At 32.4% G+C, this 21,700-nt stretch overlaps 1 protein-coding gene across 4 annotated transcripts in view; it reads left to right on the top strand.

Annotated features, from left to right (window-relative positions):
• Nucleotides 1–396: 396 nt before the first annotated feature.
• Nucleotides 397–21,700, top strand: part of LOC139516796 (uncharacterized) — a 55,056-nt gene continuing 33,752 nt past the window's right edge. The window contains exons 1-3 of one of the 4 annotated variants that reach the window (XM_071307105.1): nt 397–449; nt 1,696–2,053; nt 4,075–4,168. In XM_071307105.1, coding sequence (XP_071163206.1) covers nt 1,703–2,053; nt 4,075–4,168 — 445 coding nt within the window. In that variant the 5' untranslated portion in view covers nt 397–449; nt 1,696–1,702. Of the gene's footprint in view, nt 475–715; nt 788–1,252; nt 1,369–1,695; nt 2,054–4,074; nt 4,169–21,700 lie in introns of those variants that run through there. The other 3 variants (XM_071307103.1, XM_071307106.1, XM_071307104.1) reach the window with 3 other exon arrangements.

Genomic DNA, 21,700 nt, shown 5'->3' with positions numbered 1-21,700 from the left:
CGACATGAGTCAGAATCTCGGGGAGGGAAGAACAAAAACTTGCTACCGCAAATCTGCCGATTCAATATTTTTGTGCCTAAATTTAGAGTTATATATATATATCTATATTACATATAATTGTTTTATATGTATGTGTGATAATGCCTAATGTATATGACAAACTGCAACTCAAAATTGTAAAAGTACTTATACAGGTCTTGCATTTGACATATTGTATACATTTATATTTTTTAAATCAGTAGCTATATGTACGTGCAAATTTACCCTTTAATAAATACATTTGGGTCCCCGCCTCCGCTAACTCTTGTACAAATCCTAAGTTTAAGGCTATCAGATATTTTTCAAAGGGACACAATACTTATAAATACAATAATTAATTGATTGTCTCCCATGTTAACATTTTTCTCGTGTGCATTCACTGACTATTCATTGTACCTGGGACTAAAATTGTTATTATTGCTATATGTTACTACTGTTAGTCATAACACAAATCATTGTTATTACATGTATTGTATAATTTTCAAAACATGAAAGAATCGTTACTTAGTTAAATAGAGAGTTTCTATTTCTGAACGAAAAAACCCATAGTTGTAAGTTGTAGAAGTTCACTTACTTTCGTTTTGAAAAACGAAAGTCGGAAAGTTTGTTTCAACGTTTTAATTATAATCTGTAAAGCCACACGATGACTTTCATTTCACATGTTTTTCGAATGAAGGTAAGATCGTATATTTTATATCTGATAAAAGATGTGGAATACAGGTTAATGAGAGCTCATAGTAATTAATTTGTAAGTTACTTTATTAGTTTGATTATAATCACTAGGCGGCAATCGAAGTTTACAACTTAAGATAGCCGCAGTAAAAAGTATATAATTTTAATTCAATGACCAAATAATAAACCTTATGTGTACTGTTACCCAACTGTCCAAGGTTAGGGAAGGGTTTGACACCAACTCACATGTTTAACCCCGTAACATTCTGTATGTGCCTGTCCCAATTCAGGAGCCTGTAATTCAGTGGTTGTTTTCGTCCATCATTTTGTAGATAAATTAGGCTGTAAAATTTCTCGTTTGAATTGTTTTTCATTTGTCATTTCAAGGCCTTTTATATCTGACTGTGCATTATTGGTTAGTCATAACACAAATCATTGTTATTACATGTATTGTATAATTTTCAAAACATGAAAGAATCGTTACTTAGTTAAATAGAGAGTTTCTATTTCTGAACGAAAAAAACCCATAGTTGTAAGTTGTAGAAGTTCACTTACTTTCGTTTTGAAAAACGAAAGTCGGAAAATTTGTTTCAACGTTTTAATTATAATCTGGAAAGCCACACGATGACTTTCATTTCACATGTTTTTCGAATGAAGGTAAGTTCGTATATTTTATATCTGATAAACGATGTGGAATACAGGTTTTAATTAGTTTGATTATAATCACTAGGCGGCAAACGAAGTTTACAACTTAAGATAGCCGCAGTAAAAAGTAGAATAAAAACTCCGAGGAAAATTCAAAACGGAAAGTCCGTAGTCAAAAGGCAAAACCAAAAGTTCAATCACATCAAACGAATGAATAACAATTAACTGTCATATTCCTGACTTGGTACAGGCATTGTCTAATGTAAAAATTAGTGAATTTAAACCTGGTTTTATAGCTAACTTAACCTTTTTTTTTTCTTTTTTTTTTTAATCTTTCAGTGAAAGGATGGAGGAAGATAAATGCCTAGATAGAGAAGAGTCTAATGGTAAACTGAAGGTATTCATATCTCACAGCAATGAAGATGAAGACAGACAAATTGTTAGCAACGTAGTTGTTCCAAAATTAGAAGCAAGGAACATACAGATTTATGGACAAGAACATTTAGTTGCAGGAAACTATGTGGTTCCAGCCATTACAAATTTGGTACATGATACAGACAAAACATTGTTGTTCATTTCAAAGAATTCGTTAAAAAGTCCTTGGTGTTCTTTTGAGTTGTCGATCAGTTTAGAGAAGTCACAGAGAACTAACAGATTATCTGTTGTTTTGTTACTATATGATATAGAAAAATCAGAGGTAAATAATCTTAAAGATTAAGTTGTAAAATAAAATGATAAAATGATTATTTGATTGATAGCAGTCTTACATTTTATCAGTCCAGATGCCCATTTTTTCCATTAATTGCAGAATGTGGAATTTTGTCATATTTTTGGCCAATTTACAAAAAGTCAAATAATTTGTAAGTGCCATTACACAGGGGTGTATTTTTACATCTATAATGTTGTGTTACTAATAAATAGAATTTACTACATCTGTACAAAATTCACAACAACAGCTGTTAACTAAATATTGAAAGAGAAGCAAAGGATTCCAAAGGGGGCATTCAAACACACAAGTTGAAAATAAACTACGGTGACCTATAGTTGTTAATGTCTGTGTCATTTTGGTCTTATGTGGATAGTTGTCTCATTGGCAATCATACCACATCTTCTTTTTTATATGACCATGTATGCCATGACTAACAAGGAAAAAGACAAGCAGACAAAAACAATACAAAAACACGTAACATAGAAAACGAAAGACTGAGCAAACACGAATACCAACATCTAAAGTGCTCCGGAAGGGGTAAGCAGATCCTGCTCCATATGTGTCATGTTGCTCATGTTTGTACAAAACCGGTTATAAGTCTCATTTGGTATTTCACATTCAGGGATGGGATTGAACATTGTAATCTGTGAATCAGATATTCTATAACAGTCTGCTGACTTGTGATTGCATGCGTAAATTAACAATGTACATTTTTGTACTACATGTATTAACATTCACAATATAACATCCTATCAACGTGGCAAAACTTGAGTCATAACACTTGAAAGAAACGACAACTTCTATCTTACATTATTGAGAAAATCAGTGGGTGCAGTAAATCTGTGTTTCAGACAGACCAATTTGAAGTTGTATTTCTGCATCTCAATTAGTTATTTTAATTTTCATGGAACTATCATTCATTATGCATGTGACAGAGGCTAGATCTAGTTACACCTTTATTTAATTTTGAAAGTACTCTCAAATTTTTATTATTATTATAATTTACAGTGCTTTTATAGCGCTTATCTAAATAAACCTTTATTCTTAGTGCTTAATAATGCATAAAAAACAATAATACGAGTACATATATATATAAACAAATTTTTTAAATATCTATATATGTCAAATCGAACTATTTTGTTAATTTGATCTGTTAATACAACTTGTAATGATTTTTTGTTATTGAATGTTTACTTAGTTAGGGTTATACCTCGTCTCTCTATTTTTTTTTATATACCAGCTTTGACAAGTTTTTGGTATGACTATAAATTTTGATTTCTATTCAATGAACTATAAACAACAAAATTATTTAGTTTGTATAACAAAATTCCATTCTCCACTAATACCGAATTACTGTATACCTTACAACAAAATAATTTTCTTTTACCTGTGTACATTATCCTCTTTGGCGGCATTTTGTTCAATTTTGTTTTTCTGAAATTGTTTAACATATAACCCCTTATTTTATTGAATTTGTATTTACATTGTGTCATAGATCAAATTTATTTGTTCAGTGTATGTTTTACTTTACTTGTGATAATATGTCTTTTGAATAAGTTAAGCCATTTCAATTGATATTTTATAGTATGTCTTTCTATGTTGTGATGTTAGACTATATTTGTTTCAGATTAGGGCGAATGTTGGTACCTATTAAAACATTTATACTCGCTGCATTTGTTTGCATCTGTCCTAAAACAGGAATCTGGTGTTGAGTAGTCATTTGTTGATGTGGTTAAGAAGTGTTTCTCGTTTCTTTTTTTATAAACAGTAGACCGTTGGTTTTCCTGTTTGGATAGTTTTACACATGTCATTTATGGGGCCCTTTATAGTTGATATGCGGTGTGAGCCAAGGCTCCATGTTAAAGACCGTACTTTGACCTATAATGGTTTACTTTTACAAAGTGTGACTTGGATGAGAGAGTTGTCTCAATGACACTCTTACCACATCTTCCTATATCTATAAATGTCTCGGTATTAACTCAGAAGGTTTTTCTAAATTCTATTTGTAGATTCCAACTATTGCAGTTCTCCAAGAAGCTTGTAAAATACATTTTACACAAGGAAGTGATGACTGGGTTGCGGAAATAGTTGAAGGACTTAATGGTTTGTATATTGTTAATAATTTATGTTAAATATATTTGAATATTTTGAAAGCAAAAAATGTTAATACTGTATAACACTTGTATATTTTTCAAATTCAATTTGTTTGGATGAGGTCTCTTTTTGTAAATCAAAACATGTTGGTCTACAAGTAGGTAATGGTCAATAGCCAGCTGATTAAAATTGCAAGTTACTAGGTAAATATAAGTTAGGAAATTAAGAACATATGTACTTTAAGATGTAACATATTTCGCAAGGTTTTCTTTTTATATCAAATTTAGCCATCAAAATCATTAAGACACACAACTCTTGGTCCCTTCATCTGTCCTGCTAATTAGTTCATGTAAAACAATAGCAGTATTTCCGTTCACGTGCAAAAAAAATACCGGAAGTGTTCTTCTTCTTCTTCTTCTTCTTCTTCTTCTTCTTCTTCTTCTTCTTCTTCTTCTTCTTCTTCTTCTTCTTCTTCTTCTTCTTCTTCTTCTTCTTCTTCTTCTTCTTCTTCTTCTTCTTCTTCTTCTTCTTCTTCTTCTTCTTCTTCTTCTTCTTCTTCTTCTTCTTCTTCTTCTTCTTCTTCTTCTTCTTCTTCTTCTTCTTCTTCTTCTTCTTCTTCTTCTTCTTCTTCTTCTTCTTCTTCTTCTTCTTCTTCTTCTTCTTCTTCTTCTTCTTCTTCTTCTTCTTCTTCTTCTTCTTCTTCTTCTTCTTCTTCTTCTTCTTCTTCTTCTTCTTCTTCAAAGATAGATATAAGAAGATATGGTACGTATAAGTGCCAATGAGACAACAACAGTCTCCGGGACAAGTTTGCAATTCCGCTGAGTGCAAAAGTTGTCACCTTAATTTTTGGAGTTAAGTCAAAACAAAGTTGATAACTTGGTTGGTATTGGTTCCCTGATATTTGTCCTAAATTTTTTTGGATCTAGCACCACTGTTGAAAAAGTTATGCCCCTTTTTTCAACAATTTCCTCAGAGGAAAAGTACTTTTCCTCAAGGGAAATCAAATTTCCCTGAAGGAAAAAGATTTTTCCTCAAGGGAGATTGTTTTTTCCTCAAGGGAAAAAGATTTCCCTTAGGGAATTTGCTGCATAATTATTTCCTTTGAGGAAATTCTATTTCCTTTGAGGAAATTCTATTTCCTTAGAGGAAATTCTTTTTCCTTTGAGGAAATTTGCAGCTTCCAATTTTCCTTAGAGGAAATACTTTTTCCTGTGAGGAAATTTGTAGCTTCAAATTTTCCTTGGAGGAAAAACTTTTTCCTGTGAGGAAATTTTTGACAAACACTTTTCCTTGGAGGAAAATTCAAGACAACAAATTTCCTCTAAGGAAATCATTGATCTTCAAATTTCCTCTAGGGAAATTTCTGAACATCAAATTTCCCTTAAGGAAATGTTTTTCCTTTTTGGAAATTTCATAACAGTACAAACAGTATTAATATATTTTCTCCTAGACTGAATTATTGATACAAAAGATAATTAAAACTTTAATACTGTAATACAAATTTTCATGGTGAGTATTAAACATACAAAAACAAAAGGCTGACTGTTTAGCATGTTTAAGACAATACAATAATAAGCAAAATGCTATGAATATCATACCATTTGTGATGTTATTAATATTGTGCTCATATTTGCATATTAAATAAAATAAACACTTTTCCTGTCAAATTAACTTGTCTTCTGTTTCAGCTGCTGTGTATTCGACCCCCTACATAACAGTTCAGTGCATAAATAATTCAATCCACAAGACATCTTCCTTCAATTGGTTGAATAAATTTTGGCAACGTATGTTCTTCAAACATCTTCTTTGTATATTTGATATGATGGAGCCATGTACATGAATTGATAAAGCAGGTGTTTATTTCGACAACAAACATGACAAAGATACTATTTTTTTCTTAAATTTCTCCATAATCCATCAGTTAATATGAATGTAGGTTGTTACATTTTACACAATTGTGTTCTTTGATAGTACTCCATTTTGTTTATAGCAATTTTGTAGGATTTTTTCTATTTCTTTTTCCAGAAAAACACACAGTTGAGTTCATTTCACATTAATAATCCAATTAGCACATTATGTAGAAAAGTATTAACAATTAAGTTTCCTCTTCAGTATAGACCTGCAGGACCTGTTGATGATCATAAAAACCAAGATATCTGACCTATAAATACACAAAATAAAAAAAAATGTTATAAATGGAGAAAAAAACAGCAATATAAATAAGCTTATTTTATCATGTTTTAATGAACATTTTGAGAAACTTTCATTTGATATTCTTACTTGTCATGCTTATGAGTTCTCTTATTTCAGTGCTTTGTGTCCAAGATTTAATATTCGTTGTTTAGTGCCTTGCAGTGATATTTAAAGTTGAGCCACTTGCAATAGTTGTTATAGAATGTTCATATGTTGTGTTAATATTTGAACCACTGTCCTATATTATGGTCAGGTTGAGTGCTCACAGACATGAGGCCTAAATTAATATATTGTTTGTTTCCCTAATCCCTATTCTGACAAGCCAGGTGTGGGTAGGTAGGTAGGTAAATAATTTTATTTTTCCCAAAAGCCTGAATATTATCGGATGATCCGGCAAGCCCGAAAATCAGAAATGAATAAAATAATATTTGGCTTAGTTTTGACAATAAAATTTTATGAGTAGGGCCATTTTTGCAGGGTCGGTCAGGATTGGAGAAACAAACAATATTTTATATTAGGCATGATTTTTTTTTATTAATTGTTATTGACTTTGAACATGTTGAACTAAATTGGATTGTTTAAATCTTTATATGTTGAGATCTTTAATGGATGACCTATAAAGGAAGTGTTTTCTCATTATTGAAGGCAGGCCCATGATTGGCCTTTAATTTCTTGCATCCGCTTCATTGAACTCTGGTGTTCGTACTAATTTTTCATTTGACAACAAAGACATGATTCAACTATTCTTCTAAAATTTGTTTCGCTTGACTACGTTAAACTCTGAAATATTGTTAACAGTATAATCTGTATGTGTCTCACTTGTCAAAATTTCAAATTAATATATAAATCAGATAAAAATGCTATGCATGGCTCAGCTTGATACAAACGTACAGGTTGAACCCAGAACAGTTGGGGCAAGTATGGACACAACATTCAAGCTCAATACAACTCTGAATTTTAAATTTGGATTGTGATTCAATAGTTGATGCAGCATAGGTTTCTGACACAGAATGAATGCGGTCCAAGTACTTAAAAATTTTAAATTGACAATTAACCTCTTAAATGGTCCAATATTCAAAATCTCAATACATGGTTAGATGCAGCATATCAACATGATCAAAGAACCCCAATAATTCATTTTTTGGTGAAATCAAATAAAGTTAAATTTTGGACCTTTTAGAACTCAATGTGGACCAATTTGATAATGGGTCAAAATATCAAAAATCTTAATGAATGGTTAGATTCAGCATATCAAAGAGCCCCATATAATCAATTTTTGTTGAAATCAAACAAAGTAAAATTTTGGACCCCGATTTGGATCAACTTGAATTTGGGCCCATAATAAAAAAATCTAAGTAAATATTCAGATTCAGCATATTAATCTGAACACCAAGGATTTAAATATTGTTAAAATCAAAATAAGTTTAATTTTGGACCCTTTGGACCTTAAGGTAGACCAATTTAAACAGGACCAAAAAACTAGGAATCTAAATACACAGTTAGATTTGGCATATAAAGAACTCCAATAATTCAATTTTCTATAAAATCAAACAAAGTTTAATATTGGCCCCTATTGGCCCCTAATTCATGTAATTCCTAAACTCTGAACAAAACTCTGGTCACAAACCTTGTGTTTGAATTTCATAGATTTCTATTACTTGTACTAAAGTTATTAAGCGAAAACTAAATGTCCTGGGACAACGACGACTACATGATAAAATTGAGAATGGAAAAAGGGAATGTGTCAAAGAGACAACAACCTGACCATAGATTTGAGGGTTGGAATCCTTTTCTTTTACCGAGCAATGCATTTGAATGGGAGATATATGGTGGAACCCTCTTTGCTCTTAGTTGGGACCCCCCTTTTAAAATTGCTGGATCCGCCCCTGAGAAGCATTATAGAAAAATCTATAAGCTTTAACTCAAAATAAGGATAATTTTATTTTTAAAGGGCAGGCACAGATCCAGAGGGGGGTTCAAGGGATTGGAACCCCCCTTTTTTTGGATAATCAATGCATTTGAATAGGGACATGTAATTGGACCCCCCCCCCCTTTCCCCTTCTGTCCTGGGTTAGAATCCCACCCCACCCCTTTTTAAAATGACTGGATCCGCCCCTTAAGGGTCTATAATTAAGTTTGACAACATCAGACGACATACTACTTTATCAAAAAAAAAATGCCACATTTCATCAAATTTAATTTCATCCCTTACTTGCTACATGTATTTCATCCATAATATTTAAAGAAATAAATTTGGGAGGAGTATGATTTTAATTCATTTGTAATTTGCAAGTTATTAACTATCCAAACTAGAGACCTAATAGAGTAGATATACTTGACTAATTTAAATCAAACTTGGGGTGACTGGGAACAAAGATTTAAGGGAATAGATGACAGTTTACCTACAATGACCTAGTTTCATAGCAATAGCATACATTAATAAAGACTACATGGTCATTCTTATGTTTAAACGTGGTTTAAACTTTGGGTGTTCATTTTTTAATGTTTAACATGTTTAAAGCTAACAATTTCAACTACATACATGTATCAAGATTTGATCCTACATTATTTAAATATTGAAAAAAAATAGCTTTTTAAATTTGGATCTATATATAATTGTGAATGTCACATGGATGTATTTTAATGTAAAGCATCTGAAAAATCATTAGCCGTCTCATATTTATTTCAGTTCTTCAAAAGGCAAATTTATATGAGCTTATGCTGAAAATAGAGATTTCTTATTAAGGAGAAATCCCTGCCCCCCTTTTTGTGTGAAAAATTTTGTTGATTATATAGGGAATCACAGAAACATGACCGAGGCAAGCATCCCCCATTTGAACCCCCCCCCCCCCCCCCCCCCATGAATATGTTTTTTTAGCTTGTGTAGGTGTACGTCAGTAAGGAGGCAACCATTTGATTTGTAGGCCGGGTGAAAAATGTGATTAATCTTGCTTTGTAAACTTGTGCTATAAATAAAAATTACCAATCCATTAAAAAATCCGTGAGCCCAATCTCATCCAGTGAAATAGATTATAGTCTGTTTTCGAAGTTATATGGAAGTAAGTTAGTAGTCAAGATAATTATGACGCAGTGCAAGGCATTTTTTCTAAGGAGAAGTGTAGAATGGGGGAATGGAACCAATAAATTGATCGGATCCGAAATGTTCTTCCCAGTAAAGGAGCACCTATTATTTTGTAGGTAATTATTATTAGTGTCGGTGGTCTCACAAGTAAATCAGAGTGAATATTGCATGCACATTAAAATTAGCAGAGAAGAGACAATTATCAACTGGTGTATTATTCATTTTCTCGCAGTTATTTACGGTAAATCAGCTATATAGACATAGGAAGATGTGGTGTATGTATATATGTTCCGGACCATATGAGTATTTGGACCATACGCGTATGGTCATGACCATATGGGTATATACTCATATGGTCCGACCATACGCGTATGGTCCGACCGTACGCGTATGGTCGGGATAGTTAACACTGTTACAGTTTACTTTTAATACTTCTAAACTCTTCATATGATATGACCGTTCATTAAAAAGACGCTATCATATAGGTAATTTTATCATTATATTATAATAAAAAGATAATCTAAATAAAACTAAGAAGTTTCACATACTTAATTTTACTTAATTGTCAAATTTATAGTAAACACATTGTATACCAATGGTCATTACCGATGGTCATTACCAATTTGTTATTACGAGTAAATGGCAATATGTCGACTAAAAAAATAAATTTCAAAAATTTCTTTATGAACTGTTACACAAGAAGTCACTGAAAAGTAACACAGTTTATTTAAGTTGTCTTGTAAATATGGTGTATTGTAGTCATTTTACGATATTTGAGATCTAGAGCTTCTTGAAAAAAGTAGACCTCGGTATAACTGTACGCAGCTGCAAAAAGGGTAGTTTTTCACTCGCAAGCAAAAGGTGTAAATTAAAAGGATCGTGCACAAAATTCTTGCAAATGCAAAAAAGCTATGATGCCGTGTGGAAGTGAATGTCACCTAAGCCAACATGCAAGAATGTAACTAGCGATGAAAACTAACTATGGCATCAATATTTAATTTTTACGTATTATTTTTTATTATAAAATTAATATATTGTCATGTATTCATCGCTGTTGTTTTTAGAAAAAGTTTTTGTATTATTGAAACGTGTATAATGTAATTTGAAAAAAATACCTATATGGTCCAAATACTCATATGGTCCAACCCGTTAATAACCAAACGAGTATTATACTCATATGGTCCGACCATACGCGTACGGTCGGACCATACGCGTATGGTCGGACCATATGAGTATACGCATATGGTCATGACCATACGCGTATGGTCCAAATACTCATATGGTCCGGAACATATATATATATCCGAAAACAGGTGTTCGGTTCTAGTACTATAGTGGCTATAGTATATGACTTTTAAATAACAATTATCAATTATATCTGTATTCTGTGGCGGGTCGAAGGGGATGGAATCCGGGGTTGGCCTCCCCTAGCATTTTGTGAGCAATCATTGCATAAATGATAATCTCGGGAATCCTCTCAAGTTCCTATATACAAGGTGATAGGACGTTCCGTTGGAATAGGTTACCTGTGCATCAGGAAAAGTTTTAAGGCATAGCGTGAAAAGGTAACCTATTCCAACGGAACCGAACGTCCTATCACCTTGTATATAGGAACCTTAAAAATATGTGAATAGGTCGGGAAAAACTCTCTTTTGACACTTAGGTATTGCACTGTTGCATTACACACCAATCAAAACGCAAACAATATGGGAAAAGATAACATTTTAACCTACACAATATATGAATAAGGTATACACTTTTGAAATCTAAATTATATGAAAAGGGTGGGGTAACCGTAGAAAACCAGCGGCAACGACACCCCTTATTTAATGGAGACATGTAGTTGGAACCCCCTTTATCATGGCTGGATCCGCCCATGATTTTACATGTAAATCAAGCCCCGGGTATTTGTTGGCATAACGGTAACCACGAAAGGGGGGGGGGGGCTAATTAAAAGCACGAGGAATTATAAATATACAATTCAACAGGGGTAGAGTGCATCGAGGAATGGGAATTAAAATTGTCTCTTCACGATGATCGAAAAAAGTATCTTGCACGTTATTTTCATCATCTTGTCTGAAACACTCTGAATAATGAGCTTCAAGGCGAAAACAAGGCATGTGAAATACTAATAACATACACTTTTTTTTTTATACGTTGTATGGACAAACCCATAAATCCCTCAACAAAAATTGCTTGATTCATGTCATATCAAATAAATTACAGCGCGGAAAGGTAACTTTAATTTAATATCAAAACTAAATTTTTGTTATATTTTTCAATAAATTTATAAATCTTAATTAGGCATGCGTTGCGTGAGTTCCATTTCATGAGACCTACACAGATTTCTATAAAACAAATCAAAAATTATAAATACAGTTTTTCAATTCTTTCCGGCATAGATAAAAAAAAAATATGTATATAATCTATATACGATTTGGTTGAATTATTTCACTTCATTTTAATGATAAATCCTTTAGTTCTTAAATTTTTAATTAAAATGAATTTATCATTTTGATATCTAACGATAAACTTTTTAAATTGAAGTGACATGGTCAGTAACCTAATTAGTTGCATGGCTGATTACCATCTTACAGGTGACCCAGTAATTTTCCATATGACAGTAGCGTGTACCCTCGGGGTTATATCGGGGTGTGTATAACTTATTTTCTGGGGAACATCCTGTCCACGTGTAGTACTTAGCATATATTGCAACAGATGACATTAAACAAATTTTCTTTGTAGCATCGGAGGCAATTTCATGTTCGACCACACAAAATATTTCACAAAAAAGATATGATAAAATCAAAAGAAAAAGATAAAGAAATATTAACAAATAAAGGTGGAATTGAGTAAACGGGGATTCGTGTTTTTATGAGCTTATTTTCAGTGGACAACAACAAATGGAAGTTTTTAACGACCTTGTGTGACCTATAGTTGTTAATGTTTGTGTCATTTTGGTCTTTTGTGGATAGTTGTCTCATTGGCAATCATACCACATCTTTTTGACTGGCTATATACATGATATAATATATATAGCACTTACACGGTCGGTCCAGTGGACATATTTCATACTAGATAACTTATACAGTAATTCTTTTTATATATATGAAAATTATTGTCCGATCTGATACACGTACCTATAATGTACAGAATTTTGAACAGCTTCAAATATATGGGGTCCGTAGAAACACCGCAAAGGACCTCCTTAGTGCACTAAGAACAAAAATGTGCACTAAGGACCTACTCCTTTCATAATTTTAAATTATATTTTTTCTAATGTTTTCTCGACACGTGCCTCAAAAAGTTGATTGTCACCTTTAGTATAATCGATAGCAATTCATGTTCGCTGAACCTTGGCCCGTGAATAATCTACTAGTATACTGATTAAACATGTATATGGTATTTCAAATTGTTCTCTATTTTTTTTTCATTTGTTTGTTTTTGCCGTATTTATTCTGTCTGCTATATTTTTTACTTCTAAATTAATAGCGTATTTTCAACTCTTTTCAGTTTGGGATTTTTCATCCTTTTAATTTTAAAAAGACAAATAATTGTGAACACTTCATGGAAAAGTGAGGATTGATATTTGGTTGCTTAACGTCCAGTTGCCAATACTTCATTCATTTTTCTAATGTTAAGAACTATGCCATTTATCAATATTTCGATTTGAGCGTTACTGATGAGTCTTGTGTAGACGAAACGCGCGTCTGGCGTACTAAATTATAATCCTGGTACTTTTGATAACTATCACAGCAATGTTTTTAAACATGTTTAGGAAAGGAACATATTTCTGATTCGATGTTTATATACAAATGCATTACAAGTATAAATATGTATAGGTTGATGTTTAGTCCCTTCGATGTTTTAGACTGTAAATAAATTATGACCAATTTATTTCTGACATCTTCTTCATTTTTAACTTTTGTGGATAGGTGTTTCATTGACAGCCGTACCACATCTCCTTTCGCTTATTTTTGTTGTATATATTTTTTAATTCACTTTCCTTGTCTTTTAAAATATAAAGTAAGTAAGTAAGTAAGTAAATTGTTTATTATAGTGACATGTGTAAATCAGCATAAATTTGTACAAAATATAATTACATATATAATACACCCGGCCCAATGGACCAATAAGTCACCTTTTACTGTTAGTTCAATATAAATGTTCTAATATCACGTGTCAATTGCCAATTTAAATTTAAATACAGATAATAATAGATTAAGAATTAACGATTGTAAAAGTTCATATATTATTCAACTAATGTTTGTGAAAAAGTTTAAGAATGTTAACTAGAGTAAACTGTTTGTTTTCTACGGAAAAGTGACGCTGCTAAGTATTTAGCTATTTTCCTTGGATGGTTCACCATTAGAAATGTTAATTTTCCCTGCTCATCTAGTTGCGTAAAGTCAGGCACCATTAATATCTCGCTAAAAACAGTTTGTCTGATATCATTATAAAATGTGCAGTTTATAAGAAAATGTAGCTCACTTTCAACATTTTGAGAATTACAAAATCGGCATAGTCTGTTTTCTACTGGTTCCCCAATATATCTACCAGTCTCAATTCTGATCGGTAATAATCCGCATCTAAACTGGGCTAGCACAGATCGCTCGTGTTTCGTAAGATTTAGTTTTACATAGTGCTCTAGTTCGAAGTTTGTTTTAAAGTTTAAGTAAGATCGTAGCTTTGGTTTATTTATCATTTATAATAAGTTCGTACAATTTGTTCAAAAGATTTTAAATCCACCATTGTTCTACTTTCGTAATAATGTAACATATTAAGTTTAGTGAAAATATCTTTAGTGTCACTACACCAATTGTTTGTGCAACGATCATAATCCATATTGAACACCACTTTCGTTAATCGGTCGTCTTCAAACGATAAAAGCCTATTCCAGTATCGAATAATGTTCACCCAATGCCGAAACTGACTTGGTATCCATCCAGTATCCCCATACAGTGCTAGAATTGGTGCAAATCTGTGAACGCCTAAGTAATATCGAATTGCTCTGTTCTGTACGTTGTCTATTGATTGGAACTTCCTATATATTTATTCCATTATTTTTATTTGATGCCGAAAATAAGAATACGAAGTTATTTGTTAAATGCTATAAATAAGCGAAGTAAAACAACCGTTAATAATTATGTATATGAGCATTATATCTATTGATAAAATATTTTAAATACAAGCAGACATACCATTTGTGACACCAATTTCATTTATTTCCAAATCTTAAAATCATACATTTCCGTTCTTTAGCGTTTCTTAATAATGGCAGAACGGGCTTAAGAGTCATATGATTAAGTTAACTAAATAATTTAGTTTTCCCACATCATTAGCGGATTTAGGGGGTTAAAGCGAGCCCCCACCCCCGGTTGAAAATCTTAAAATATTTTTTGTATTAACCATTTCTTGTTTTAATGTTATCTTTACTATAATTTGAATATCTAGCACTGAATAGGGTGACACGTTGTCGCTACACTTCTTTAAATATACACAAGTCATAATAACATTGGCCAGAGGGTAACTTGATAATTAGAGGACCAAAGGATTTAATTAAGACAATCCAAGGCTGCTATCTCTATATTTTATTATATATATCTTTATTAGCCTCCCTTAGACTGATACAACAATTGCAAAACGGGTAGATACGATCTGTAATCAAATAATTAACCTTATAAAATTAATACTTAAAATTTTATTTAGAGTAACCATATGCCGGATGAACAAAAAGTGTGCCATTTATTGAAAAACATATGGTTTGGTATAACATGAAAACTTCTCTAGTGTTTTAAACATTTCTCACATAACCCCTCCCCCAAACCCCCACTTCAAGCTCTGGATCCGCGCCTGCCCATAGTGCTTATTACATTAAGAAATAAAATGGTATTCATCTTCAATTGTTGAAATAAAGATGAATTGTTAAAAAAAAAAGCATTGACACCAGTTTAAAGTTATCGTTCATAGAAGACAGTTATGATTTATTCTATAATTCTCTTTTTTAAACGTAATATAATTTTACCTCTTGGAGTTTTTCTATATGTTACTTCTGTAATCGGATTTTGAAGAACCCCATGGACACCACATACTCTCAAATGTCTTTCAAGGAATAATGATAGTATGTAAACTCTTGTGTTGTTAGTAAGGAAATGAAATATCAAAAGCATTTGTTTCTCAATTTTTATCTCAAAATAGGGTTCTTTAAATAAAAAAAAAGCTTGCATAGCAATTTCCTTAAAAACTAAATATATATAACAAAGGCAAAGTTTTAAAACACAAAATTTATTTTTTATTTTTCTTTCATAAACTTGAATTTATACCACGCTAAACCGTTAGGTTAACAACCATTGGTTAATCAATAAGTAACGATCAAAAGACAATTGTTTATTGGATTAGGTTGATTGAACATGATGATTCGGGAATCTGCAATAAACCGTTGGTCACGTGGCGAGTGGCAGGCGTTGATTAAAAAGTCATTTAACTTCAAAATTACAAAATCTATTGATACCTAACTTTATAGATTTGAGGTATTTAATCATATCCTCTTATATTCATGTTCGCTGTGATCTTAAAACATCGTTTTAGTGTCCTTAATGCAAAAACTTTCTTCTTAGTGCACTAAGAAGTCTTTTGCGGTATTTCTACACACCGAAATATATGGCCTTATTATTGGTAATATACCATATTAGTGTCACTAATGGCTTAACGTGTTACCAAATTAAAAAGAAGAAATAGGCTCAAAACCGCATTTTTAACTTTAGATTTTTTTCAATCCCAAAATAGAGAAGAGGTCCGGTATACAGACTTATTAAAAAGTCCAGATGAGAAGTTTAACTTGCTTTTCTATTCCCAGCACTTTTAACTTAACGCATGCAAAAAAAAAATCAGTACCTGGTTACAGTTGCGCATTGACAAATTATAATCTTTCGATTAAAGAGGCTTGTATAGGGTATATTGGGATACGGGATATTTGCCATTTTAATTTTAGGGATGCGGGATATTTGTCCTAAAAGTAAATGGGATATGGGATATTGATGCATTTATAAGGATATTGAATTTTTAACATGAAAAAAAAATAAGTTGAATTTAAAAGTTAAGTACAGAAATATTTACTTCTCACTTGATAAAATTGCCCCCAAAAGTTTAATATTAAAGGTCATTTTAGTGCTTTGTTGATTTTAATTGAGTTTAATGATCGTTTTATTTACAAGTCATCCTAACCCAAGCAAAAAGTGTTGATCTATTTTCGATATTTATATGCTCATGTGTACTGATAATTTTAAAAGTATTTGTTTTGCTTTCCATACTTCGTTCCTTATTGTTAATTTTCCTTTTTTGGATGGTGATGTTCCTTTGGCACTATCTTACAGTGTTTGTATATCACAACACCTAGGCTATGCCCGTGTCTGTTGTAACGTTTTAGATTTTAATGAACGAAATCTATGTATTACTGGTAAATAATATTAAGTCAGGGATTTAGTTACCACAAATCACTTAAAATCTTTACTAAATTCTAGATTTGGTTTTGAAGTTTGGTTCTACCTGTAAAAACATTTTATTTCAAACGGGATAGCACATCCTCATTTTTACGGAGATGTTGTTTACCGTGCCATTGGTGATGTTGGATGTGTAATGATTGATAATGTAGTCTCGGATGCATTACTTTTTATTAGTTGTAATTGGCTTTGAACTAGCTGTCAGTAACTGCAAGTACTCTCAGATCTGTACTTAGTGTCTTTTTGTTGATGGAATGTACAAGTACTCGGTCACGTTCACTCTCTGTTTTTGTTAGATGTATTTCTATTTGTATCCATCTGATGAGTTAAGCCTTTTTCAACTGATTTGTATAGTTCGTTCTTATGTTGCACCACTGTCCCAGGTTAAGGGGAGGGTTTGGATCCCGCTAACATGTTTAGCCTCGCCACATTCTGTATGTATGTGCCTGTCCAAAGTCAGTAGTCTTTAATTCAGTGGTTGTCGTTTGTTGCTGTGTTACATATTTGTTTTTGTTCATTTTTTTTTATACATAAATTAGGCCGTTAGTTTTCTCGTTTGAATTGTTCTACATTTGTCATTTCAGGTCTTTTTATAGCCAACTATGAGGTATGGGCTTTGCTCATTGTTGAAGGTCGTACGGTGACCTATAGTTGTTAATTTCTGTGTCACGTGGTCTCTTGTAAAGAGTTGTCTCATTGGCAATCATACCAAATCTTTTTTTATATTATATGCTCATATGCATTGATAATTTTCTTGAAATAATCATAGATTTTTGTTAGATGTATCCATCTGATGAGTTAAGCCTTATTGTTGTCAATGTTTTCATTTGTTTTGATGCTTTATATGATTACAGAATATTTTATAGTGTTTTACCTCTTATTTTTTACGTGGCGTGGCGAGGATCTTCAGAGGTCTCCACGTTTTACAGATTGTTCTGATGTGCAACGACTGTTTTGCCAGACAAGCTGGGCCGAGGGACGTCAGAGCACGTCCTATATCAAAAAGTAGATATTTCGCTGTATAGACTATGTTAATAACGAATAATTACTAAACAATCAATGTAAATTGATATATTTTCTTTCTATTACTGGTGTTGTGAGAAAGGAAATTAAAAAAAAGCAACAAAAATATTGGGATCTATGTAATTCATAGATCACAAATCACAGACTCAAATGTTATTTCTTTTCAAAACAAGGGCTGTGCAAATTTTGCCTGCTGTAAAAATATTGCAACAGTTAAGTGTAATGTAGGTACATTAGCAGAAAGCTTTCTTGTGTTAAATTTTGAGTTATTGAACTTGCATGCTAAATATCCACTTTTTGATATGGACGTGCTCTGACGTCCCACAGTCTCAGCTTGTCTGGCAAAACAGCCGTTGGATGTCAGAGCAATCTTGGACAAGAGACAGGGTTGCGTCCTTCTGTTCTTTCCAACATAGGTTAACGTGTAGGATGAAGTTTCTTATCAATGAAAGAAGAATGCTATCAAAATTATATTTTACAGTCATATGCATCACGGTTTGAACAATAAAAAAAAAAAGTCTGAAATTAGACCCCTTACACTAAATTTATCGTTTAACATCACATAAAAGAGATTGTTATACTAGGCTCTAAGATGGAACACTTCTTCTTTTGGACACATACATTGTATATTCTTATTTAACACTAGAAATATGCACTAAATTTCCTTTAACACAGTTTGTTTTTCCAGAGTCAAAATTGTTGACGTTGTGATGATGAGGAAAAAAATGGGCTTGGGAATGAATTTATAATGATTTTTTGGGATATTTCAAAATAGTTTTAGGGATATGGGATATTTGTAAAAAATAATTATTGGGATATTAGGGGTAAACATTATAGGGATACGGGATATTGGGATAAAAACTTAATGAGATATGGGATATTGATACCCCCCCTAAACAAGCCTCATTAAATGATCTTAAATCTATATGGTCTTTGTTTTAAAAGTTATAAAATCTAAATGTAAAGTGATCTAAAATGTTCAATATAAATGAGTATTTTCGCTGTGAAATGAATCTAAGGTCGTCTAAAAGTGTATACATGTGTATTTGACCCGACTACTGACTACATAGTAAACTATTCATTATGTACCTATAAGGGGGGTCTGAGCGGGACTCGGGATTGTCGAGGCGTATTTTTTGTAAACGTGACACATGAAAGTCAAATTATGAGGGAGGGTAGGAGGGGTACTGATCCCGAAATCCCGAGCTTAAAAACACGAAATCCCGAAATCCCGGGCTTAAAAAACACGAAATCCAGATGTCCCGAAATTCGAAAAAAGAATTATCGTATCCCGAAAGGGTCAATCCCGAAATCCAGAGCTTAAAAACACCCGATCCCGCAGTCCCGATAAAGGTCCTATCCTCCCTCAAATTATTGTGCCGTGAAAACGCGAAATGAAGTTTAGCGGGACATGGGAAATTACAAAAATAGCAGAATTGTTCACTTACATAGTGTACGCGGGATGGCATCATGCGAGAATCTAAAAAAATAAGTAGTAACTAAGCGGGATCCGTGAACAGAACCCCCAATGAGACCCCCATTAGTTGTGGCTTATTTTGGTCTTTTTAGTTAGTTTCTTTCCCCTACATTACTTGACCGTTTTTGTAAAACAACAGCACTCGAGGTCTGACAGTATTTTACCAAGAAATGCACAAAATATTCAAAAAGAAGGCCTAGAAAATTTAAATATTGGTATGCACACATACTCCCCTATCAGCACAGACAATTATATTTTTGTAAAGGCGCCAAACTCGTTTCTATTATTTATAATAGAACCGAAAAGAAAATGGAAATGGAAATGGGGAATGTATCAAAGAGATAACAACATGACCAAAGAGCAGATAACAGCCATAGGTCACCGATGGGTCTTCATTGCAACGAGAAAATCCCGCAACCTGAGACTGGGGTGGATCTAGTCATATAAAGGAGGGGTTCCTAACCCAGGACAATTTTTTTTTTGGGGGGTGGGGGGGGGGGGGTGTCCAACTACATGTCCCCATTCAAATGCATTGATCGTCCAATAAAGAAAGGGGGTTCCAACATGTCCAACCTTCAGCCCCCCCCCCTGGATCCGTGCCTGTGAGGCATGCTTTAGCTTGCCATTAAACAAAAATGTATACTAGTTGAGTGATAATGGACGTCATACTAAACTCTTCAATATAAAAAAAAGAAACTAACATAAAAATCATACAAAGGTCACAAAGGCCATAACTTCTGGCTCCTGAATTAGGAAAAGTGCAAAATGCAGTTAGGATAAAAGCCTTTACTGTAAATTCCTGAAATTACAATTATATAAATCATCTCACATCTTTGTGCATTTCTTGAAATTGGTCATATTAATAAATGCATGCAATATTTTCAGAAAATTTCAATATATAGGCTTTTAAAAGTAAATCTTGTGCATGATTATCAATGATTATACTCGCACAATTAACACATGTGGTTCTCAAAACTCAGAGGTGTCTATATGTTATTTATGACAACATTTTAATCAAGTATAAATTTACAAAATATGTTTAGAACTATATGATTTTTCGGTTTTTAAGCATAGATATAGTAGGTCAGGATCTGCGAACTCTCACTGACTGACTGAGCACATGAATTCAACACTAGTTTTTTGGTGATGTTGGTGTTGCTTAGTGTTTTGTTTTGTTTTTCTTTTCTGCATCTTATGTTTTGCCTTGGCATTGTCAGTTTCTCTTTCATTGCCTTTGGTTTTTTTTGTTATGTTAAATAACAAGTCACAAGAGAGAAAAAACAAAAAAAATATGTGAAAAAATGGCTTAGTTCAGTATATATTAAGGACAGAGATAACAAATAGCTAAATAAGAAAAAAGAAAAAATAAATTTCCTTTTCTATGTACAGTCAATTGTCTGATAATCTAGCAGATAGCCTGATTTGGTCTAATTCTCCTGAATTCTAGCAGGTACTTTATTCCAACTTTTTTAATTCAAACAAACCATGTCTTAGATAGTCTTGGAATTAGAATACATTAATCATAAAATTTTCATAATACTTTGGTGAATTATCTATTGATATAATCATGATAATTAAGCTCCTTTTTAATTTTTAGGGATTTTAAATTTTTAATTTAAAGTTAGGGATTTTATTCATAAAAGCGGGGATTTTTCCAGTACGTATACTATTTATAATGCTTTGAGCAATTTTCATGAAACTTGGTGAATTATTTTTGTATAACATAAACATGATAATTTTCCTTTTAATTTAAAAAAAAATCTGATTTATGTCATTGTACTATCATGAATTGGGATTAGGATAGTCTCAAGAATGCTTTCACAAATTTTTATGAAACTTTGGTGAATTGTTTTTATATCTTGACAAACTCCCTTTTTATTGTTTTGACCCAAAGTGGAGGGGGCATAATGTTTAACACTTGTCAGATCGTTTGTCCGTCTGTCCCAAAGTTGTTTTTTGTTCTCTTACAGTACTTTAGTTTGCCTCAACCAAATTCAATTAAACTTTTACAAAAGCTTGTTATCACAATTCTCATATCAAGTTTGAATTTTGGTGATGTCAGTGTTACTGTAGTAGAGTATCAGAGTTATGCCCCTTTAGAAATGGGGAAAATATGCTGAATTTTTGGTTTCCTGTTCTCTAAAATTTAGTTTGTCTCAACCAAATGTTATGAAATCAATACACAATGCTTATCATCACAAAATACAGATTAAGTTTGAATTTTGGTAGTGTCTCTTTTACTAAATTCTATAGTTATGTTCTTTAAA

Source organism: Mytilus edulis, chromosome 3, assembly GCF_963676685.1.
Source record: "Mytilus edulis chromosome 3, xbMytEdul2.2, whole genome shotgun sequence".
NCBI lineage: Eukaryota > Metazoa > Mollusca > Bivalvia > Mytilida > Mytilidae > Mytilus > Mytilus edulis.
This window is presented reverse-complemented; position numbering and strand designations above follow the sequence as displayed.